This window comes from Mustela nivalis (assembly GCF_964662115.1).
Source record: "Mustela nivalis genome assembly, chromosome: 12".
NCBI classification, from domain to species: Eukaryota; Metazoa; Chordata; class Mammalia; order Carnivora; family Mustelidae; genus Mustela; species Mustela nivalis.
The window spans coordinates 31740870-31762099 of record NC_139031.1 but is presented as its reverse complement, the minus strand read 5'-3'; the positions used below and the strand labels follow the sequence as shown (position 1 = coordinate 31762099).

The following is a 21230-nucleotide window of genomic DNA, read 5'->3' as shown; positions in this document are numbered from 1 at the left end:
CTACCCCTGACTACTTGTTTGACTTTGAGTAAGTCACTTAACTCCTCTGTGCCTGTTCTACCATCTGTAAGATGGGGACAATAGTACTTATTTTACACAGTAGTTATGAGGATTAAATGAGCCAGTATTTGTAATATGTATAGGACAGTGTCTGGCCCATAATAAGCACCAAACGAATGTCCATTAAACAGATAAAACACATTTTTTGATCAGCTTCTCTTGACCAGTCAGGAACCAGTCTCTGACTTTTCCTTTGTTTCATGTAGATGTCTTTCTCTTAGGGTATTACATTAAAAAAAAAAAAAATACTGTTTCAAGCATTATGGAAAAAATATAGTTAAAATTCTTGTGAGATCACTGGATTGGATTATTTTTTACCTTAATCCTTCTGAAATTAAGGGGGAAAAAATCACACTAGTTACTTTAAACTGGAAATTTTATGCATTTGTCCTCTAATGGTATAGTAAGTAATATTGTTGCCTAATTTTTTTTCTTAAGATTTATTTATTTGACAGAGAGAGACACAGGGAGAGAGGGAACACAAGCAGGGGGAATGCGAGAGGGAGAAGCAAAGCAGGCTTCCCACTGAGCAGGGAGCTCAATACAGTGCTTGATCCCAGGACCCTGGGATCATGACCTGAGCCAAAGGCAAACACTTAATGACTGAGCCACCCAGGCGCCCCACATGATTTCTTATGTGCCATTAATCTAGTATCTAGTTTGGATGGCTGGTCTTTTTTCCCTCTTGGATAATGCTTTGACAGGAAAAGTAAACCACACAAAAACTGTTTGTGGGCTCCTGCCACACTGACACCAAGAGCTAATCTGACAGAATATAATGCAGTTTGTACATTGTGAATGGCCAGGCCCAATAGGTACATGGAAAAGAAAAGTCACTAGATACCCTGTGACTTCAAATAATGAAGTAGAGTGATAGGCTTTTGTTTTAATAAGGCTTTGAGAGATTAAACGTCCTAGATCTTTGTAATGCCATTGGGTAAAGTTATGGAAACCATGACAAGATAAATAAATAATGGTGTTCTAGTTAGAATCCCTGCAAGATTTAGAAATTGGGCTTTCCCTGAGACAGCTATACTTAGCTGACATGTTTGTTTGCTGGTAAGTAGTGAAGCTGGGGTGAATAATGCTCCCTTTGTACTTGTACTCTTTTGGGTACAGATATACAATTTCATAGAATAATTTTAAATTAATTAGCACTGTGGCAGAACTACGAGATGATATCACAATTTGGCTTATCGAATGGATTTAATAATTTTAAGTACAGTTAGTTTATATTTTCTAGCTCAATTCCAAGAAACTGAACACTTAAAAATTATTTCTTGGTGGACATGATACCAGTGGTTTGCTTATAGGCGAAAATAATTCTTATCCTTCCCTGAGGATTTTCAGGAATGAAAATGAAAATAATTGCTGTAAAACACATTGCAAATCTGTTCAAGTATATTCTATTCAAAAAAACATACTGACTAGTATCCTTCATGTTGCCTAAGTATGTAAGAACCCATAGTTCAAAGGTTTATAATTTTTAAACTTTTTGAATATACATTGTAATGCCCATCGAATTCATCATGGCAACAATTTTTACTTTGCTCCATGGCAGTTCTAGGTGCTCGTTATTAGTGAGTTGAGTCCTTTGTGATATGAATTGCAGTGTTTGTAGTTTTTAGCTTAAATCCTGTGCTGGATTTGTCATTGGAGATTTGTCATTTGTCTTAGAGTTGAAAAGGACTTTAGAGTCCAAATTCTTCAATTTATTAATGAGAAAAATTAGCTCATAGAGACATTAAGCTTTTGGCTCAAGAGAGAGCAAATTGGATCCCTAGATCTTTTCTGGAAAGAAGTGTTCCACTTAGCTAGTAGAGATTGAGAGGCAGAGGAAAGAACCCTAGTTGCAGTATGTTTATGTAATGGTTTTACACAACACTGACATAGAATCCAAAGCATGGTTTGTAGCTTCTTCATGTCGAGAAAGTACAACTTAGAATTTCACGTTTAATAGTAGAACAGAAAAAATGAGAATTTCAAGAACTATAAGCCTTCTTTTTACAACCTTAGTTTTAGGAGCATTGCTGATTAGATATATTAAGCTAGCCATCTGGCAGCACAAATTAATTGCACTTATTGGGTTATTATATAAACATTGTGACTCCAGGTTATCATGTTACTTTCATTTTTTCTAATGGAGTTATTATACTATTATCAACTTATTACCATGCAGTAACTCACATTATTTAAGCAACACTGCTTAAAGCCCGTGGTGAAGCACTGAGATTCATGCCCATCTGGAAAAAGCTGAATGCCAAGAAGGATGCTCTGCATCAGGGTCATTCCTACTGTTATAAAGCATGAAAAAGAATGTAATAACAAAGAGTCATGGTTGTACGAATGCCTTTATGGGTGATAAAGTTTGAATTAGCATATGCAGAGCATTCTAAGACAATTAATGTCCACTGTGTTAGTTAATTGGTTGGGGTGAATTCTTTCTTCGTGTTTCATTTGCCTTATAATTAGCTGTAGCTCAGCAATTAAATCATGTCACCGACCCACTGTGATACTGAAGGATGGTGATAGTGCGTGGGTGGGTGGCACAGCTCCATAGAGACTGTGCATATTAAATCAGAGTTGCTGGCTTCTTAAATGGCTCTCCTTCTTGGGCTTGGGAGCAGTTTTTTAACTTCTTGAATAATCTATGTGTTATCCATATACAGTTCATAAATGCACTGAAACAAGTAATTCCGTACACAATTTTGACGAGCAAGACTGTAGCATTGTAAACATCAAGAATTGTCCTCGTGTACCATATTTCTGAAACTAGAATTTAGATACATATAAATGTATATAACTTTTCCTATTTATTTCTCCTAGAAAACTTGCTAAGAAAGGTTTTTTAGGAAATCTTTGCTGTTGCGATTGTTGTTGCTGCTGTTAATCTGTCAATATACCCTTAATTATTTCATTTAAACCAAAATGTATCAAAATATTCTTTTAAAAAAATTCCGCAAAATTGCTACTTTAAAAAATGTCTCATTCATTGAAGTAAAAAAATAGCATGTATTGGTTGTTTCTAAATCTATGTATACATTGATCGGTTCCCAGAATAATACATGTGCGTAGAAGATTTCAGACTATAGAGAATGTAGAAAGTATAAAATGAAAGTTCCATGTAATCCCACCTCCAAAGACTACTATTATATGATTTCTAGTTTTATGTCATGCTTTGAAAATCTTTGCTCCCCACCCCCCGCCCTGATCAAAAAACAATAATGCATATAGTAGAAAGTTTCAAGACTACAGCGAAGGAAAAAAACCCACATTGTAGTTCTACCATTCAGAGGTGAGCACTATTGGAAAGTTTGCCTTGTAACCTCCATGTATTTTTCTGTGCTTAGGAACTGTACCTATTCAGTGAGCAAATTTTTGAATAAAATGTGTCAAACTATTAAGTTATATATTCTGCTTTTTAAAAAAGATTTTATTTATTTATTAGAGAGAGAGAGCAAGCTGAGAGGGGGAGGGTCAGAGAGAGAAGCTGACTCCCCACTGAGCAAAGAGCCCTTCACAGCAGGATCCCAGAACCCTGGAATCATGACGTTAGCCAAAGTCACACACTTAATTGACTGAGCCACCCACCTGCTGTCTCTCTATTTTTTTATACTAAAAGGTGGTAATCATTTTTCATGTCATTTATGATATGATTTTTAATGGCTATGTACTATTCTGTCATAATGGGTATATAGTGTTTAACCATTTTTCCTCTTGGATAGTTAGTTTTCTTTTTTTCTTTTTTTTTTTTTTTGCTTTTAAAATAATATATTTATAAATATATTTTGCCAAATATCTTGAATTCCTAGATGCATAGTAATTAAAAAACCAACAACCGATATATGCTTAATTCAGATGTACAAAACTTCAAAGATGGACAAGTGGATGAACAAGATTTCATCATTTTTAGGATGATGTTAACAACTAAATTTGAAAATGACAAGTTTAAATCTTTTAATTTATATAGATAATATTCTAGGGTTAAACATCCTGTGTTTAGGTATTCAAACTCTTTAGTTGAGTGTATAATCACCACATTTGCACAAGGGAAGCCTTGCAAGTTATATGTTTTAATATATTATTATTTATGTCCCTGAGTTTTATATCCATTGAATGTTTGGAGCTATGTATATCATACCAGAACCTAAGTCCAAAATGAAAAAGAGTCAAACACAGCATTTATAGGATTCTCAGTAAAAAGTATGACAAGCTTTCTTGGGTATGGTAACTTTAGGAGGCTTTCGATTTCTTTCTGTTTTAGCAGACCTCACTCTAGTAGAAAATATATTAGTTATTTTGTTTCAAAATAAAAGCAAAAATAATTATAACTTGAAAACGTAAAAGGATACTACCTCAAGTGTTGATTAAGGCCATAATTATGTGATTAGACTAGAACCACAGTTTTGTAGATATAATTACTGTAATAGCTCTTGTACAAAGAGCTGATATGATTTGGTACCCAACACTGCCCTAGGAGCTTCTTGCCACTCTAATGAATCCCCACTAAAGCCAGGGTAATAACATATGTGTGGCAGGTCTGAATACTTTAATTTTAAGACATTATACAGTGCTGCCTCTTTCTGTGTAAAATATCTGGCCCTGATTTAGTCTTGATCCACAGTGAGATAAATGAACAAGGTAGAGAATAAAATAGAATACAGAATAGGATGTATTGGGATGTGCAGACATCATCCTTCATTGCTAATAATAGCCTTAAGGGAGAGTCAGTTATTTAACATGAGGTTTGTGTGGTAATGAATGGCTCGGTAATCAGCTGCCATCCTCCCTTACCCCCAACTCAGGAGGAAGTCATTGCCAGGCCTGCATGCCCTAGACTGAGACTGTGGTTTGGGGCAGCCCCTTGCTCTCAGATCCCAGAGGGCTTCCTGAACCCAACCATCGGGCCAGGCTTTGGAGCAAGCACCAGACTGCCATTTCAGAAAAGGCAGTGAGCACTGGAAACTCTAAAAGCAGATCTGAAACTTAGACATTTCTCTTTGTTGTGTCTCCCTAAATGTAGGGTCAGTTATTCAGAAGAAAGGTATGTTCCAAAAGGGAAAGAGCACAGGCTTTGTGATCAGGTAGATCTGTGTTCAAATTAAGGTTCAGCCCTTAGTAGCTGTGTGTCCTTGGGGGAGTCATTTAACCTCATAAGTCTTAGTTTCATCCATAGAAAATGAGGGTAATCTAACTTTGCAGGGCTGTGGTGGGAATAAATGATTAAAAATATACATTAAACACCCAGAATAGTGCCTAACACATAGTAGCCCTTGGTAGATGGTCAGTAACTATTAGCCCTTCTTTCCACAGTATTTGTCTGTTGAACTGGAACAAGTATTTAAAAGTATGGCCTGATAAGACTTTTTTTCCCCCATAACAATGATGTTGGACATTTACAGACAATGATCTAAATTATACTGAAGGTGACATTTTTGCAAATTACTTACTGTATTTGCTTACTGAGTGGTCATGTTAAGTTATTTCTTTATGATTTAGTCTTTACGTCTGTCAGCATTATTTTATCTTAGCAAATTATTCCCAAGAGAAACTTAGCCTTTCTGTGTTATCATTAGCAGAGCTGTGTGTGCTAGTTTTTCTTTTTTTTTCTCTTCCCTTTTGGCAGTGCTGGGTTGGGGGTCATGGTGGTATTTTAAAAAATATTTTTTCTATATATTTTTTAGAATGTTTTGGAAAAACTACCTTGAAAATCCACTTTTTTTCTTTTAAAATGGGTTTGTTTCTTTTAAAACAGTAACATGATAATTGACCTTTCAGTGGTAATACGGTTTGTAATACAACTAGTCAGGGGTGCCTTCTGAGTTTGTGCTGTAGGATTTCTTGGCATGAGGTTGACTGACTCAGACTTAGGACTGTGGCCTCATTAACCTTGGGTTTTAACCAACTACTGATGTACCTGGAGGTAAACTGCCTGCTTTAATTAGACAGTTGTTAATTAAAAACATGTACATTTCTTCCTTCCTTTCTCTTTCATTCTGTCATTCGTTTCTTTGTTCTTTCTTTTACATTACAGATGAATGGGTCATTCACAGTGAGGCATGACAATGTCTGAAAACTATTCAAGATAGGAAGAATAGATTCAAAAGGGAGAGAAAGGCCATTTTTAGGAATTGGCAGCATTTATATTAGGGATGACAAAAGGCTTCTGGAATTTAGATGCATCTTTTAATACCTTTTAAGAAAAACTGGCTTCCTGAGATTTGAAAATACCAGTGTTCAAATTTCCGTTTACTGTCACCTATAGACCTTACTTAGAGCTACGTGTGTTTGTGATTCGCCACTTAATAATCTGCTGCCAGCCCTGGACCTGGGGAGATCATTTTAGGTGTCCTCTGGAGTACTAACCACTCATCTGATGCACATGCAAAGCCAAATCTAGCTCCTGGAATTGAAAATAATAAAGCCAGGATTTGAACAACTGGGCAGTTGGAACACCTGAATACTTAAAATATTGGTCTGTCTAGTGGTTTCCCCTGTGGCTTCTTACCTCTCTTGGTTAGGCATGTCACCCAGATAGAGACAGCCATAACACAGCTTCCAGAAGACCATGTGTTTTAGGGCAGCTTTTCCCTCAGAAGAGAAGTAAATTAGTCATTGAACTTTTAGGGAACGCAATGAAAATAAAAACCTAACTTAAAATCAGATTTGAATTTTACTACCCTATGGGTTACAGTTGCTTCTTTGGCCCAAACTATTGTCTTCCTTTGAGGCAAACTTTTCAGCTCTAAGTTAGCAGAGGGTTTCAAAACAAAGCAAGTCAACTAACAGAAAGCGAAAAAATCAGTGTCAATAGAGTCGAAAACAGATTTATTTTTGTTTTGTCATTTAATCTCAACTGAAAAATAGGAATATACATATATGTAACTGTCAGGTTCAAGCTTATGTCCCTTAAAGTGCTTCACTCTATAATTATTCTTTAAGAGCTACATAAAAAGAAGAATCTCAGAGAAAGTAAACACATTTCCTATGATTAATCCTACGTCTTTAAAAGTTTGGTGTAAGAGTGAGTCATTATTGGATTTCTCAGGGTGGATCTTGTTGCATTGGAATAAAGGTTTAAATTTTATTCCTAATTCACTTAGTAGTTCCTATGGTGCTATTTATATTTTCTTTTAACTTCACTCCACTTAATGATAAATTCTCTTTTTCTCTTTCCTGCCAGACTTCCTGTGGAAGTAGCCTATGCTTGCTGCCATAATTCCTTACCACTTACTGTCTAGGATCACTTGCAATTTGACTTTGGCCCCACTTTGCCAACATTCTCCAGATTCTCACACTTTATGTCATACTGTTAAGAGCCACACAGGGTTGAATTTACCTCTGCAAATCTGATATGCCCGACCTCCCACCCTGGTGGTATTATAGGAGGTCTCCCTCTGAGGGAACTCTCAGAGCTGTACGTTTCCCACACCTTTTCACCATTACTAGATGGGTATCTTATCACTGTTCAATGAGTATTTTCTCACTGAGGAAGTCTGATTTTCTCCACCTGGCATTTGAGCTAGCCTAATCTCCCACTGCTGCTTCTCATCCTACCATGGTACTCCAGCCCTTGCTTTTGTGTATGTGCCGCTGTCTGTGTGGCGTCGGTACCTTCGGTACCTTCCCTTCCCTTCTCTCCAATCTAATGATAAAAGCTTTTCCTTCTTTTAAAGCCCAGACGGAAGACATCCCGTTTATTAAGCTTTTCTGATTCTTTTGACTAGAAGAAATATTTTCTTCCTCTAGATTCTCTTCTGTAGCTCTCTTTTGTGTTATTTGTGTGAACGTCTTATTTTCCCTTCTCAAGGGGATCATCAGTCTCATTATATCATTTTATTTCCTAGCTCCACTCTCTGATTCAGCGTCTTGTACTTTTCTTTATAGTTAAGTACATTTTGGATAAATGAAAGGACAAGCTGGTGTTAATAAATGCAGAGCATTTGCTGAGTGATGTTTTAGAATATAGGTGCCTGTAGCTCCCTGGAGCCTGCCCTGTGTTGGTTGCAGGGGGATTGAGGCCAGTGAGAGGTTAATAGTTCATGAGAAACAGAAAAATTCATAAAGTGGTCTTCAACCCTAAATTGAAACTAATTTTTTAAATTTTTTTTAAAGATTTTATTTATTTGACAGACAGAGCTCATAAGAAGGCAGAGAGGTGGGGGAAGCAGGCTCCCTGCTGATCAGAGAGTCCGATGTGGGACTCAATCCCAGGACCCTGAGATCATGACCTGAGCCGAAGACAGAGGCTTAACCCACTGAGCCACCCACGCACCCGAAACGTATTTTAAATGGCTAAAATTGCAAGACTTATATAAGCCACTTTCCTGTTCTTGGTCAGGGTAGAGTTCATTATTAGCCTATTTGTAAATAAAAGTGAACAGATAATCTGAGATCTTGCCTCACTTGCCCTTGAGGGTTCCTGAAGTTTGTATGTAACCTGGCTTTGGACATTCCTTCAGGGCTTGACAGAAGCAAGAGATAAGAAGCCATGAAGAATGAACACTCTGATATAGTTTCCCAGATCACAGCTGAGAAAAGAAAGAAGGAATGTGCTTGCTCTACTCCTCAGTGGAACCAGATGCCCAGTAAAGCAGAAATAGTATACCTGTAAAGTTGCCAAGGCAACGTCAAGGGTAAAGAGAAGAGTAGACAGAATGATTTATGAGGATTTCTTGCCATTGGAATGGGTCTAAAATTATACTTCCATGTCTTCCTCACCAGGGTAAATTCCACAGGATTTATCAAGGGAATTGTAATGCATAAAATCTTGAGATGCTATCAGAGCCCAAGGAGACTGAGGTGAAGGGCAATGAGAGGAGAAGCAAAAGCAACACATGAGAAAAAGGGCTTATGGTGTGTTTTTAATCCTCTCTTGAATGATGCTGTGCCTAGATGTAAAACTGATTTTTTGGGAACATGCAGATGTTGGATATTTAATATGTGCCTAGAAAAAAGAAAGTCCATTTACTGGGGCAAAATGGAGATGCTTGATTTCATTATTAAAACATTACTCTGAGCTTCTATTTTAATATTAGTTGATTTACAAAGACAATTATGGATGAGCATGTGGAATGACACGTTGCCATGGCAACAGAGGTTGAAGTTGCATTTATTTATGAACAGTGGGAAAAGAAGCTCTGGGGTAGATAAAATTGGCGTATCTTAACACTCTTTCTGGGCATACTGCAGTTAGCCACAGTTATCAGATATCCACACTGATTTTCACTTCCATGAATTATACATGACTGCACCAATTTTATATTGCTGCATAACAAATTTCCACAAATATAGCAGCTTAAAACAACACATATTTATTATTTCACATTTTCTGTGGGGCAGGAATTACAGGCACAGCTTAGCTGGACATTTGCTCTGGGTCTTATAAAGCCATAATCAAGGTGTTGAGTTGGCTGTGATCTTACCTGAAAACTCAACTGAGGAAGAATCTGCTTCCAAGTTAACTCAGACTGTTGGCAGAAACCATTGTCAAACTGAGGGCTTCAGTTTCATACTGGCCGCTGGCATCAGCCGCTAGAGGCTGCTTATGGTCCATTGCCACATAGTCCTCTCAACGTGGTCATTCTCTTTATTACACTACAAGGACAATCTCCAGCATGTCTGCTACTGAGACAATATCTTACATATCTGTTTGCTAGAAGCAAGTCACGTGTCCCACCCATATCCAGGGGGAGTGAGTTACATAAAGATGTAACACCAGGAGGTAGGGATCATTGTGGGTCGCTTTAGAGTTGATCCATCACAGTGTCATTGTGAGAAAAGGGCAAGTTTTTTTTTCATTTTAAAAGCTGTGCCATCTGGAAATCTGCTCAAAATTAGCATATGTATAAGATAAAACATTTTTCAGTTTTTTGTCCCTTGGTAAATGAGGAAGAGAAGTGAAGTTGCAACTCTACTTTTTCGAATCTGATGGGAGGGAAAAGAGAGTTGGGTTGGAAGAACAATGAAATGAAAGAAGAGAATATTCCCTATTCTCACATAGAAAAATGCAAGTGATGGATTAAACTATTCCTGTATGTTCCCAAACCCGCTTTGGAGGTCTGAGAAAACAGTTTGATAGAAAGTTCCTTCAAGACTAGCATGTGTCTTAATGTACTGTAGACATGGGACTCTGTGTACTTCCTGTAATTAAATCAGAAATGTTGCTTTGCATGAAATGGACAATTTTCTAGTCCATCTTGATATTGCTGTCTCAGGACTTGGAAGGTACTGTAGCCTTCATGATTTGTTCTTTGTATTTAAAATCTTAGTAAACCATCATGCTTAGGTTATAGTTTAGGCTTTAATACAGCTTATGCCGTAAGCTACATGGGGACTTGAAGAAAGCTAAGGAACGGGATTGCAGGTTTCCTTGTGGACTGTGGCTGAATTGACTGTTCCCACAGCATCTAGTAAGGCAAAGATCAGAGATTTAGGATCACATGGCTGAGTAAGGGATTCAGTAATTTCTTTGCTTTCTAAAATGGCTGCTTTCAATCTCACCCTCTTCTTTATTACCACCTCTAGCAATTAGAATTCAGTTAAAAGGGCCCTTTAACTACCTGGTGCTTCCATTTAGGTGACTTAGTTCTTGGGCTGTGGTCTGTACCACAGTGGTCGGTACACAGAAGCTGGTGCTCAGTAAAGGCTGGTGTACTGCTGCTACTGCTCCTGCTGATATTAACAGTCAGCCAAGTTTCTTCTGTTTTTTTTTTTTTTTTTTTTTTACAATCGGACCAGCATGAGGTGTAATATCACAAAAGGAAGAGTATCATAGGGCGCCTGGGTGGCTCAGTTGTTAAGCATCTGCCTTTGGCTCCAGTCATGATCTCAGTGTCCTGGGATCGGGTCCCACATCGGGCACCATGCTCGGTGGGGAGTCTGCTTCTCCCTCTGCTCCTCCCCCCACTCATTTCTATCTCTCTCTAATAACTAAATAAAAAGGAAGAGTAACGTGAACATAAATAAAGACAGCGATAATACACATTATTTGCTGAGGTTTGCTGTGTTAGGCACCTTATCTACACTAGTGCCTTTACAGCAACCCTGCAACAAAATAGATTTTATTCTTATTTATTGGGCAGTGAAACAGCCTCCAAAGTATAGATTTGGGCCTGTGTTGAGATATATGTTACCTTATTTACAAGAAAAGTAAGCAAACCAGAGTCCCCTATTCCTTAAGTACTTTTTCATTTAGGCTACAGTGTACAGCTTCCCCTTGCATGTGGTTGTTAGTGAGAAGTGTTCTGTAGATGATCTTGGAGACTAAACAGCAGTGAATACCCTTAAGTTTTAGAAATACAGTTTGGATCCATTCTAATTTATCTCCTCTGAGAATATCCATTCGCTATTTGTCCGTATTCCACGTATTTGTACCTCAGGCACTTTTGAAAGTAGCTTCACGTCTTTAGTACTGATTCCCCACCAGTGCCTCAACACCCACATGTAAGTCTGTGGCACCTGTGTTGCAATTCCCTTTCCTATAGTGGGCTCGCACCTTCAGGCCCCTGAGCTGCAGTACTTGTGTGGAATGTTCTACAGCTCTACCTCTCACGGTCCCTTCGCCCCTGCAGCTGCAGGCCACATCTGTATAACTCATGATTCATCTTCCAAGTCTCAGACAGAATGCTATTTCTTGGCAGAAATTTTTCTTGATGTCCTAATCCCTTTGGGTTCTCTGTGCTTTTATAATTCACTGATGTGTGCTCTTCGATACTTGCTTACCCATTTCCTTGCCTCTCTCACCCATTGGATTATGAGTCTTTCGGGGGTGGGGGACAGGCAGGACCAGTGCTTCCCAGCTTCCAGCTGGGGTCAGCCCCCAGGGAGCCTGTGCTGGAGTTTTGAGGGAATGCACATTTCCTCTGAGCCTCACAGCAGCCCTGAGAAGGTGTGAGGCTTTACTGGGCCCTACACATCACAGCTGATGTCACAAGTTACAGACCAAGGCTCCTAACCCTGTCTTTCTCTCCCAGAGGTAATGCTTTTACCTAAAATCTCTTCAGTTTTTTCTTTGCCCAGCCTAAATAAACTTAGTTTCTTCAACTTTTCTCCCTAGGGACTTTATTTCTAACATATTCAGTGGTTAATGATTGTTATTTTATAACTTTTTAAAGTTTTTCTATTTCACATACCATATTTTAGAAAGGCATTAAAAGGAACACAGGACAATAATTTTTGGTGTTATAGAATTTACCACACTGCTAATTCCGTTCTTTCTAGCCAGTACCTCCAAGTCTTTGATGCTGCCTTAGCCTTTCCATTCCAGGGCTTCTCTGTGTGTGAGGTAGCATATGTCTGAGGAGACAAACACAGGATTATGTGTTCACCCTGTTCTGCAGAGGTCTTTTCCAGGAGTGTGGTTTGGGGATTGCTAGTGCTCTAAAGAACATGAAAGAAGGCTGTTATTGTGTTGAGAGACAGAAATGTGGCTGGCTTCTCACAGACACAGCCTCACAGGGCCATTCCACATGATTCCTGAGTAATCCCTGCTCATAGGAGTGATCCCTCACTTCCATAGCTGACCTGTTACCTCCTCTCTGCTGTGACCTAATTAAATAACCTAGAGAGGTTATTTAATTGTCTTTAAGAAAGGGTTGTTTGTTTGTTAAAATTAAGTAATCTCTATTCTCAACATAGTGCTTAAACTCAACCCTGAGATCAAGGGTCACATGCTCTACTGACCGAGCCAGCCAGGCACCCCTAGGTCATTTAATTTTCAGTCCATGTACCCATCCCTCCTACCTAGTTTCTTCTCAGAGCCATGCTTTATTAAATGGGGAGACTGTACTAAGTTAGAATTGGGCATCATCAGAAGGCTCCATGATTCAGTCCCCGAGGCTGCCCTTGACCAACTTCGGCAGTGTTCTTGGAGCAGTGACTTGTTAGGAGTGCCCTGCTAGATCAGATGAAAAGTCTTCTGATGTATCAATCTTTGTATCTAGGTTAATAGGACATTATTGAAATTTTATGAATCTGTTCCTCACAAAGCTAGATTAGCCTTTGTTTTTTAATTTATTTTGCTAACCCAGCAGGTATGGAAGAAATAGTCAAATATGTCTGTAGCAGGAAAAATCCAGTTTATGTTTCAAAGCATATACCCCACAGTTTTCTGTGGCAGTTTTTAGGTACTTTATCAGGCCCTTATATGTTTTTACAAATAATTGCTAGTGTCCCCCATTGCTGATGAAACAAGGCAAGGTATTCCTTGTTTTTAAGGCATTCTGGTCTGCAGCGTGAAACCCTCCTAATTTAATGAGGGAATCTTCCATTGGATTCTCCCTTCTTTCTCGGTGCCTACCTGCTTTTCCCCTCTGGGGCTGCCCACACCAATGATAAGATCACAGGGAACTTATCTTTAAAGGTTAGAGGTAAAAATAAGTACAGCATTAAAAACATCCAATCTTTTAGTGTGATTTATTTAGAGTTCTTCTCCCTTTGAAATGAAAGGCTTTCCTTTTGCTATTTTGTTCTTTCTTCCTTGTCAGCAATATCTGCATGCATCGTGTGATGCCATGAGCCTGAATGTTGGGGCAGGCCTGCTGGCCTTCAGGTCTTTGCCTGCCTCCAGCTGTGAAATACATGAATAATAATGTTGACCTCATGGAGCTGAAGTGAGAATTAAACTCTTTAATAGTGAAAGTGCTTTGTTATTAACTTTAAGTACATAGATAGATGGAAATGGCAAGTATTAAGTGTTGATGATTTATGCCCAGAATTGCCAAAAGCCACATCTTAGTGATTTCAGCCAGGATATTCAGAAAGGCCGTAAGGTTAATAGATTATTAAAGGCAGCCTTCCCACTCTCTGAAGTGTTTCTGTTTATGCTACTCTCATTCTATATGTGTGTCTCTCTTTCTTTTAATGACTTCCATGATCTCTCAACTCTAGTAGCTTTCTACAACTGGATATACCAGAGAAGTATCTTTTAATTTTTAATTACCGCTGCTATATAATCTTAAGTAAGTGAAGCCAAATGGGAACACTGCATAGTATTATCTCTCTAGATAACTCACATAATTTTCTTTTTCATTGATCAATTAATTCTTGAGTTAATGATTTTCAGGAGCTGTTTCCGCTCTATTGGTCTGTGCTTCTGTTGCTGGGGAGTTACAGCAGGCTCCTAAGTCACTTTTCTAATTGAGGCACATCTTTCCTTCTTTCTTTAAGAAGTGGATTTTGTAGAATTTTATACTCACTTTGTCCCAAGAAACCTACTGAAAAGTATATGATACAGAAATGAGAGTTCATAACTATAAAATAAATCAAATACTCTGTTTTGGTGACTTTTAAAAAAATAATGGGGAGTGTGGGGTTATTTATAGTGTGAGGATGGGAATTTTGAGAATTTTAGGCACTTCAGAATCAGACTGGCAGTTACAAGCTCTAGGTTTGTGTGTTTCATTTTTTCCTTTAAAAAATATCTTCACACTGGAATACTATGTAGCCATCAAAAGAAATGAAATCTTGCCATTTACAATGATGTGGATAGAACTAAAGGGTATTATGTTAAGCAAAATAAGTCAATCAGAGAAAGACTTACCATATGATCTCTCTGATAGAAGGAAATGAGAGACAGGGTGGAGGGTGTTGGGGGGTAGGGAGGGAAAAAATGAAACAAGATGGGATGGGGAGGGAGACAAACCGTAAGACTCTTAATCTCATGAAACACCTGGGGGTTACTGAGGGGCGGGATGTAGGGTTAGGGTGGCTGAGTTATGGACACTGGGGAGGGTATGTGCTATGGTGAGTACTATGAAATGTGTAAACCTGATGATTCACAGACCTGTACTCTGGGGCAAATAATACCTTATATGTTTTTTTTTTTTTTCTTAAGGTTTTAAAAAATGAAAAAAAAAATATCTTCATTTTTCCACTAACTTGCTTGGGAAATGACAAATCAGCACATCTTTGGGATTTTAATGGCCAAGCAAACCCAACCTTAACTCAGCTGTCCCTCTGCAGTTCTAGACTGATTGTGCCTTCTGTGCCTTTCTCTGTGTCCCGAGAAGAGTCCTCATTGTCAAATTGTGACTATCCATTGAGCACATTATGTTAGTTCAGACTCTTGAGATTACAAGTGATAGCCCACAAGTCAAACAAACTCAGTTCAGAGTGGGTGCAAGGGAGGGCGGGCCAGTAGCCGGGAAGGATGGAATCCATGCGCCCTTCCACATCAGCATCTCTGCGAAGCGTCCATGGCTCAAGCTGCTTCCCTCCTCAGCCTCTACAACTGTTAGGAAAGGCTGTGATCTTTTCTCAGCATCTTGAAGCAGCCCTCTTATTCTGCTAACCTTACTCTTCTGTCTGTTCCTTCTCCTCCCTGTGCTGGTTTAGTTAATTCCTACTTATTCTCCTGGACATCTTTTCCAGCCTTCGGCCTGAGGTGCATCCCGTGTGTGTGTGTGTGTGTGTTTTGTTTTAAATTCAATTAGCCAACCTATAGTATATCAGTAGTTTCAGATGTAGTGTTCAACACCTTTTATGTGTTTTTATAACATCCTTTGCTCAGGACTTGTCTATTCACTTATCAACCTTTATGGTAATTGCTTGTTTACTTGTTCATTTCCCAGCTAGACTGTGGTCTTCTAGATGGTGGGAACTGCGTCTGATTCATGCTTCACTCCTTGTCCATGGTCTCTTTCATAAACAGAGAGATGTATTTGTTGAATGAGTGAACATGGGATCTATGGTCCTTCTGGTGGCTTGGCTTTCTGGGCTGAGCTCAGGACAAATGGCAAAGCATTTTCCCCTAATGATACCAAACCCCCACTTCGAACATCCTTCATTCTAAAACTAGACCAATGTGATACCTTTCCTCAAACAGACTCAGTAAAGAAATGTGAATATGCATGCAAATAGCTCTTTAGGTCACTTGTTGTTTTGGTAATAATAAAAATTTCATGTAATATTTAGGTACAAATGATAATGACTTAAAATATACTTATAAAATCTGGAAGTGAACTTTACTTAATGGATAGCCAGATCAACTGTATAGTTGATATGAACAGAGTGACAGAAGTTGGGCAGAAAGATTCTTGACTGAACATTCGTTTTTAGTGGTTTATTTTTTACCTTTTTTTCATTGACTCCATTTGTTTTGATGAGCAGTCTAACAGTCTTTTAAGTAACGTGAAAAAACTTTTAGTAATGCATGCTAACTTTGTCAATTTGTCCTTTCTTCTTAGGGGTAACGATGGTATTAAAATCTTTAATAACTGCCAAAAATATACCCTTAAACAACGTGGGATTGAACCTCCTGTGTCCACTTACACGTAGATTTTTTTCCCAATAAATACTGTATAGCACTGGAAATGTATTTTCTTTTCCTTATGGTTTTCTTAACATTTTCTTTTCTCTTGCTTATTTTATTGTAATAATACAGCATATAATGCAAATAACATGCAAAATACGTCTTAATTGTCTTTATGTTACTGGTAGTCTTTGGGTGATAGTAGACTGTTTAGTGAAGTTTTGGGTGATGTCAAAAGTTATGGGCAGATTTTTTACTGTGTGGAGGTTTGTTGCTTCGAATACCTACACATTCAAGGATCAGCTGTACTTACTTTCTATTTATTCTAAAGTTGAAGTATTCCTTGTTGGGTCATCAAGAACTCTAATGTGTGGGTCTCACAAAATATATAAGATCTTCTCTTTTTGACTGACAGTTTAGTAACCAGTTTTGGTTAGAATCCTCAGTGGTTATGAATCCATGAAGACCATTCACAGCAATAGTTTTGGGAGGCAGAAACTAAAAAGCTGCTTTTTTCTCTTTTATGTGGCTATTTTCTTTCAGGACGTAGCCCTTGACACCTAGCATTCTGAGCCTTTGTGATGCTGAGCCATTTTAATGGGATTTTGTTAGGGTTCTAAGAATTTTTGTCATCTGAAACAAATGATTTCACCAGACAGAAAAATGGAACACTCTGTTTTATTGACATACTTATATGTTCCTTATTCTTCTCCTTCTCTCTTTTTTTCAGTGAGCATGTTTTTGAACACATTAACACCGAAGTTCTACGTGGCCCTGACAGGCACTTCCTCACTAATATCAGGGCTCATTTTGGTAAGTGGTAGAATCCTTCCTATCTGAAAGCATGCTGATTACTAACATGTTAGTATATGTACAGGAAATAATTCTGGAAGAATATATACCAGTAGCTTATGGTGATTCATCTTGTATGTGTGTATATGTTGGGTGGTTGGACAATAGAGGCCTTCCATTGCCCACGTTGCATATATCTAAAATATTTTTTAAAAATTTAGATAGTCTTATATTACTTTTGTTGAAGGGGAAAAACAAAATATAAAGAAAATGGAAAATAAAGGAAGACAATTCTGTGTCAAATTCTAGTGTCTGAGACACTGTAAAATACATGTGAACCAGTTCAGCTAAAAATGTTTTTCATCATTCTTTTTAAAATGGATTATTGACCATAATCAAGATCAGAAATACAGCCCAGTTTCTTTATTTTTATTTATTTATTAGATTTTATTTACATTCAAGTTAGTTAACAAATAGTGTATTGCTAGTTTCAGGGGTAGAATTTAGTGATTCAGCAGTTGCACATAACACCCAGTGCTCATTAAATCAAGTGCCCTCCTTAATGCTCATCACCCAATTACCCCTTCCTCTCCCCTCCCTTCCAGCAACCCTTAGTTTGTTCTGTATAGTTAAGAGTCTCTTATGGTTTGCCTCTTTCTCTGTTTTTGTCTTATTTTTCCTTCCCTTCCCCTCTGTTCATCAGTTTTGTTTCTTAAATTCCACATGAGTGAAATCATGGGGTATTCGTCTTTCTCTGACTGACGTATTTTGCTTAGCATAATACATTGTAGTTCCATCTGCGCCATAGAAAATAGTAAGTTTTGATGGATGGATAATATTCTGTTGTAGATACATACCATATCTTCTTTATCCATTTGTCCACTGATAGACATCTAGTCTCTTTCCATAGTTTGGCTATTGTGGATAGTGCTGCTATAAACACTGGGGTGCATGCTGTTTTGCCCGAGTTTTCATGTCCAAGAGACCACCAAGGAGCCAAAACCGATGCAATCACACGAGGGTTTATTTGACAAGCTTAAGCTTGGGTCCAAGTATACCCGACACAGCGGAGTAGGGACTTGGACCCCAAGCTTAGTTAAGGCAGGGGTATTTATGGGTTCCTGTTATTAAAGCAGGATGGGGGTTGCTGGAACCACATCACGGTGGGGCTTCCTGTTACTAAAGCAGGGTGGGGATTCCTGTTACTAAAGCAGGGTGGGAGTCCTTAGAACTAAAGTAAAGTAGGGGAAAGTTCAGCCATTGGGCACAGGGTTCTGAGATGGATGCCGGAGCTAAGATGGCTGTACTTAATGCTAAGGCTAAACCTGAGGTAGGATGGCCTTAATTTTTCTTGGCCTCCACACACACGCCCCTTTGAATATGTATATTTGTATCTTTGGGTAAGTACCTAGTAGTGCAATTGTTGGGTCGTCGGTTTTTTTTTTTTAACTTTTTGAGGAACCTCCATACTTTTCTCCAGCATGGCTGCACCAGTTTGCATTCCCACCAACAGTATAAGAGGGTTCCCCTTTTATTGCGTCCTTGCCAACATTTATTGTTTACTGAGTTGTTGATTTTACCCATTCTGATTGGTTTGTGGTGGTATCTCATTGTGGTTAGCCCAGTTTCTTTAAATGTATTGAGGTGGACCTGGCCATTATAAGCTTTTCTTCCCTTTATCTTCTTTTCCTCCAAAATTTACATTTCCCTATTTCTTTGACAGAGAGAGAGCACAAGCAGAGGGAATGGCAGAGGGAGAGGGAGAAGCAGGCTCCCGACTGAGCAGGGAGCTTGACGTGGGGCTCAATCCCAGGACCCTGATCATGACCTGAGCTGAAGGCAGACGCTTAACCAACTGAGCCACCCAGGCACCCCCATTTACCTATTCCTTTCTTTCAAAAATTCCAACTAGGCAAAAGCAACAATAATCATCTCTATGGCTCTATTAGTTTATGCTCTAAATAATTTTAAGTGTGATAAAGTATAACACCCGAAGTAGGTTTTTGTTTTTTTGTTTTTAATTTAAGTGACCTTACATGGGTACCATCTAATTTACTGTAATCACACTAATATAATTAAATGACCTTTAAGGAGAAAGTTTTATTTATTTATTTTTTTTTTGCCTACACATAATGCTGTGATTACTAATTACTAATTTTTATAGAGATAAGAATAAAAAAGATACGACAGAGTTGATGTTAAGAGAAGAGCACTAGAAAAACACAAGTTTTAGGGGAGAAGGGCATATAAATGGAACAAATACATATACGAACCTAGAGCAGTGGAGGGTTTCAGAGGCTTGAGCTCGTAGGGTAGAGCAATGTATGCAGGGCAGAAACCTGTAAACAGCTTAAAGGAATGGTGGTAGTTTGGGAACATTTCTTTTTGTGGTCAAAGCATATTCAGGTTAATCTTGCTCTGCTGTATTACCTGGGTTGCTGTACCCAAGGGAGGAAATGTTTGAAGTTGATATTACTGGGACAGAAATGTGAAGAACATGAGTAAAAACCACTCCAAGATGTTTTATAAATGGAAATCTGCATAGAAAGCCCAATACTGCACAGAGACCAAGCCAAGGTGGAGGGAAGCATATTAAAACTTCTCCTTGATATCGGTTGAAATAAGGTGTGTATAGTAATTTGTACCTTATTGCCTCTTATATGCAGATCTGCATACCCATCATCTCTAAGTGTTCTCTGTTCTGTGGGGACATGTGAAAAATAGGGATACTAGAGAGAGTTGTTCACAAAGCTCTAAGGTGATTTGCTTAAGCACATGTTAGTTTGTGGCAAAGTCAGGCCTAGAACCCATGTCCTCAGGTTCCCACCTTGATATTCCTTGATGGACTGAAAATCTTCGAACTTAGAAAATGCTTTCAAATGCTTGATAAATGATTAATGAAAATGTGCTGAAAACATGGCAGCCTTTTAGCATGTATATTTTTGGGGGGAGAGGAGAAGGTATTTCAAGTCCTTACCTAATAATTATTTACATTTAAAATAACATTTTAATATTTTCTTTCTAAAATAGCTTTGAAATATTTTTTGATTAAACAAACCAAAGAAAGTGAATTTTTAGGTGTAATCTGAATAACAATTTCATGCTAAAAATTAGTAATTCACTCTGATGCAGAAAATAGCTTTTTGTTTGTGTATTCCTCCCTCAAGGGTGTTTACTTAAGAATGGTTTACCCGCTTAGATGGTGCTTACTGTGTGCCAGGCACTGATCTAAGCACTTTACATGCTAATTCATTTACTCCTCACAACAGTAGGAGGAGGTAATTGCCAGCCTTGTTACCATTTTACTAATGGATAGGCTGAATAGGTAGCATAGGCAAGTGAGTAACAGGCCTTAGGTCACATCTCTGGCAAATAGTGAAAAGCAGGAGTTCATCCCAGGCAGGCTGTCACACATTTCATCATCTTCTGGTTAAGTTCTCAGCTGTTTTTCTAGCTTGCGGGACAAATGGCGGGTCTGGATTTTATCTTGGTGTGGGTTCGCTAGGCTATAAATTGAGTGCCAGAGTGTGGGTAATTTCCTTCTTCTCTGGTAAGCTAGACCCAGCAATCCTTTTACCTTCCAACTCAGGGAGGTGAAATCCCACCTGCTTACTTTTCTTGTTCTCCAAATGAAGGGATTTCAGCAGAGCAAGACTCCCTCCGCCGGACCACCTCTCCTGGTGTGTCAGGGGGTGGGCGGGGGGCAGCTGCTGAAACCAGACAGGCAGTGCGGAGCGTCTCAGGTGGCATCTGTCCTGCAGCCTTCTAAGGAGGCACTGGCTGTGCTTGATGTGAAACTCTGAGCTTCAGAAAACCCATGATGTTTGAAGATTGTGGAAGGCCTTGCTCAAAAATCCTCGGTCCCTCCTGAGGGCAAAATCGCTACGATGCAGGAATAGTTCTTGATAGCTTAAGCCTCCCGCTTGAGAGATTATGGGCATTGGTGTTGTCCTGCCTTTAAGGATTTAGCTTTGGTAGCCCTTGAAATGTACCCAGGGTTGAGGTTTCTATTCAGCCACTGTTCTTTTCTGCCAAGTGCATTCATGGAGAGGCAGCACTGAGGTAAAGGATCAGCTCCTTAGCGGTTTGTTTGCTGGCACAGAGAGACAATTACCTAACTGCTCTC

The 21230-nt window shown here is 38.7% G+C and overlaps 1 protein-coding gene across 13 annotated transcripts in view; it reads left to right on the top strand.

Moving 5' to 3' along the window:
• The window catches only part of ST7 (suppression of tumorigenicity 7), a 237698-nt gene that overhangs the window by 101505 nt on the left and 114963 nt on the right, over positions 1 to 21230 (top strand). For all 13 annotated transcript variants that reach the window (XM_082692453.1, XM_082692455.1, XM_082692452.1 and 10 more), the window contains exon 2: positions 17043 to 17125. In XM_082692453.1, the coding sequence (XP_082548579.1) occupies positions 17043 to 17125 (83 nt within the window). The remainder of the gene's footprint in view (positions 1 to 17042; positions 17126 to 21230) is intronic.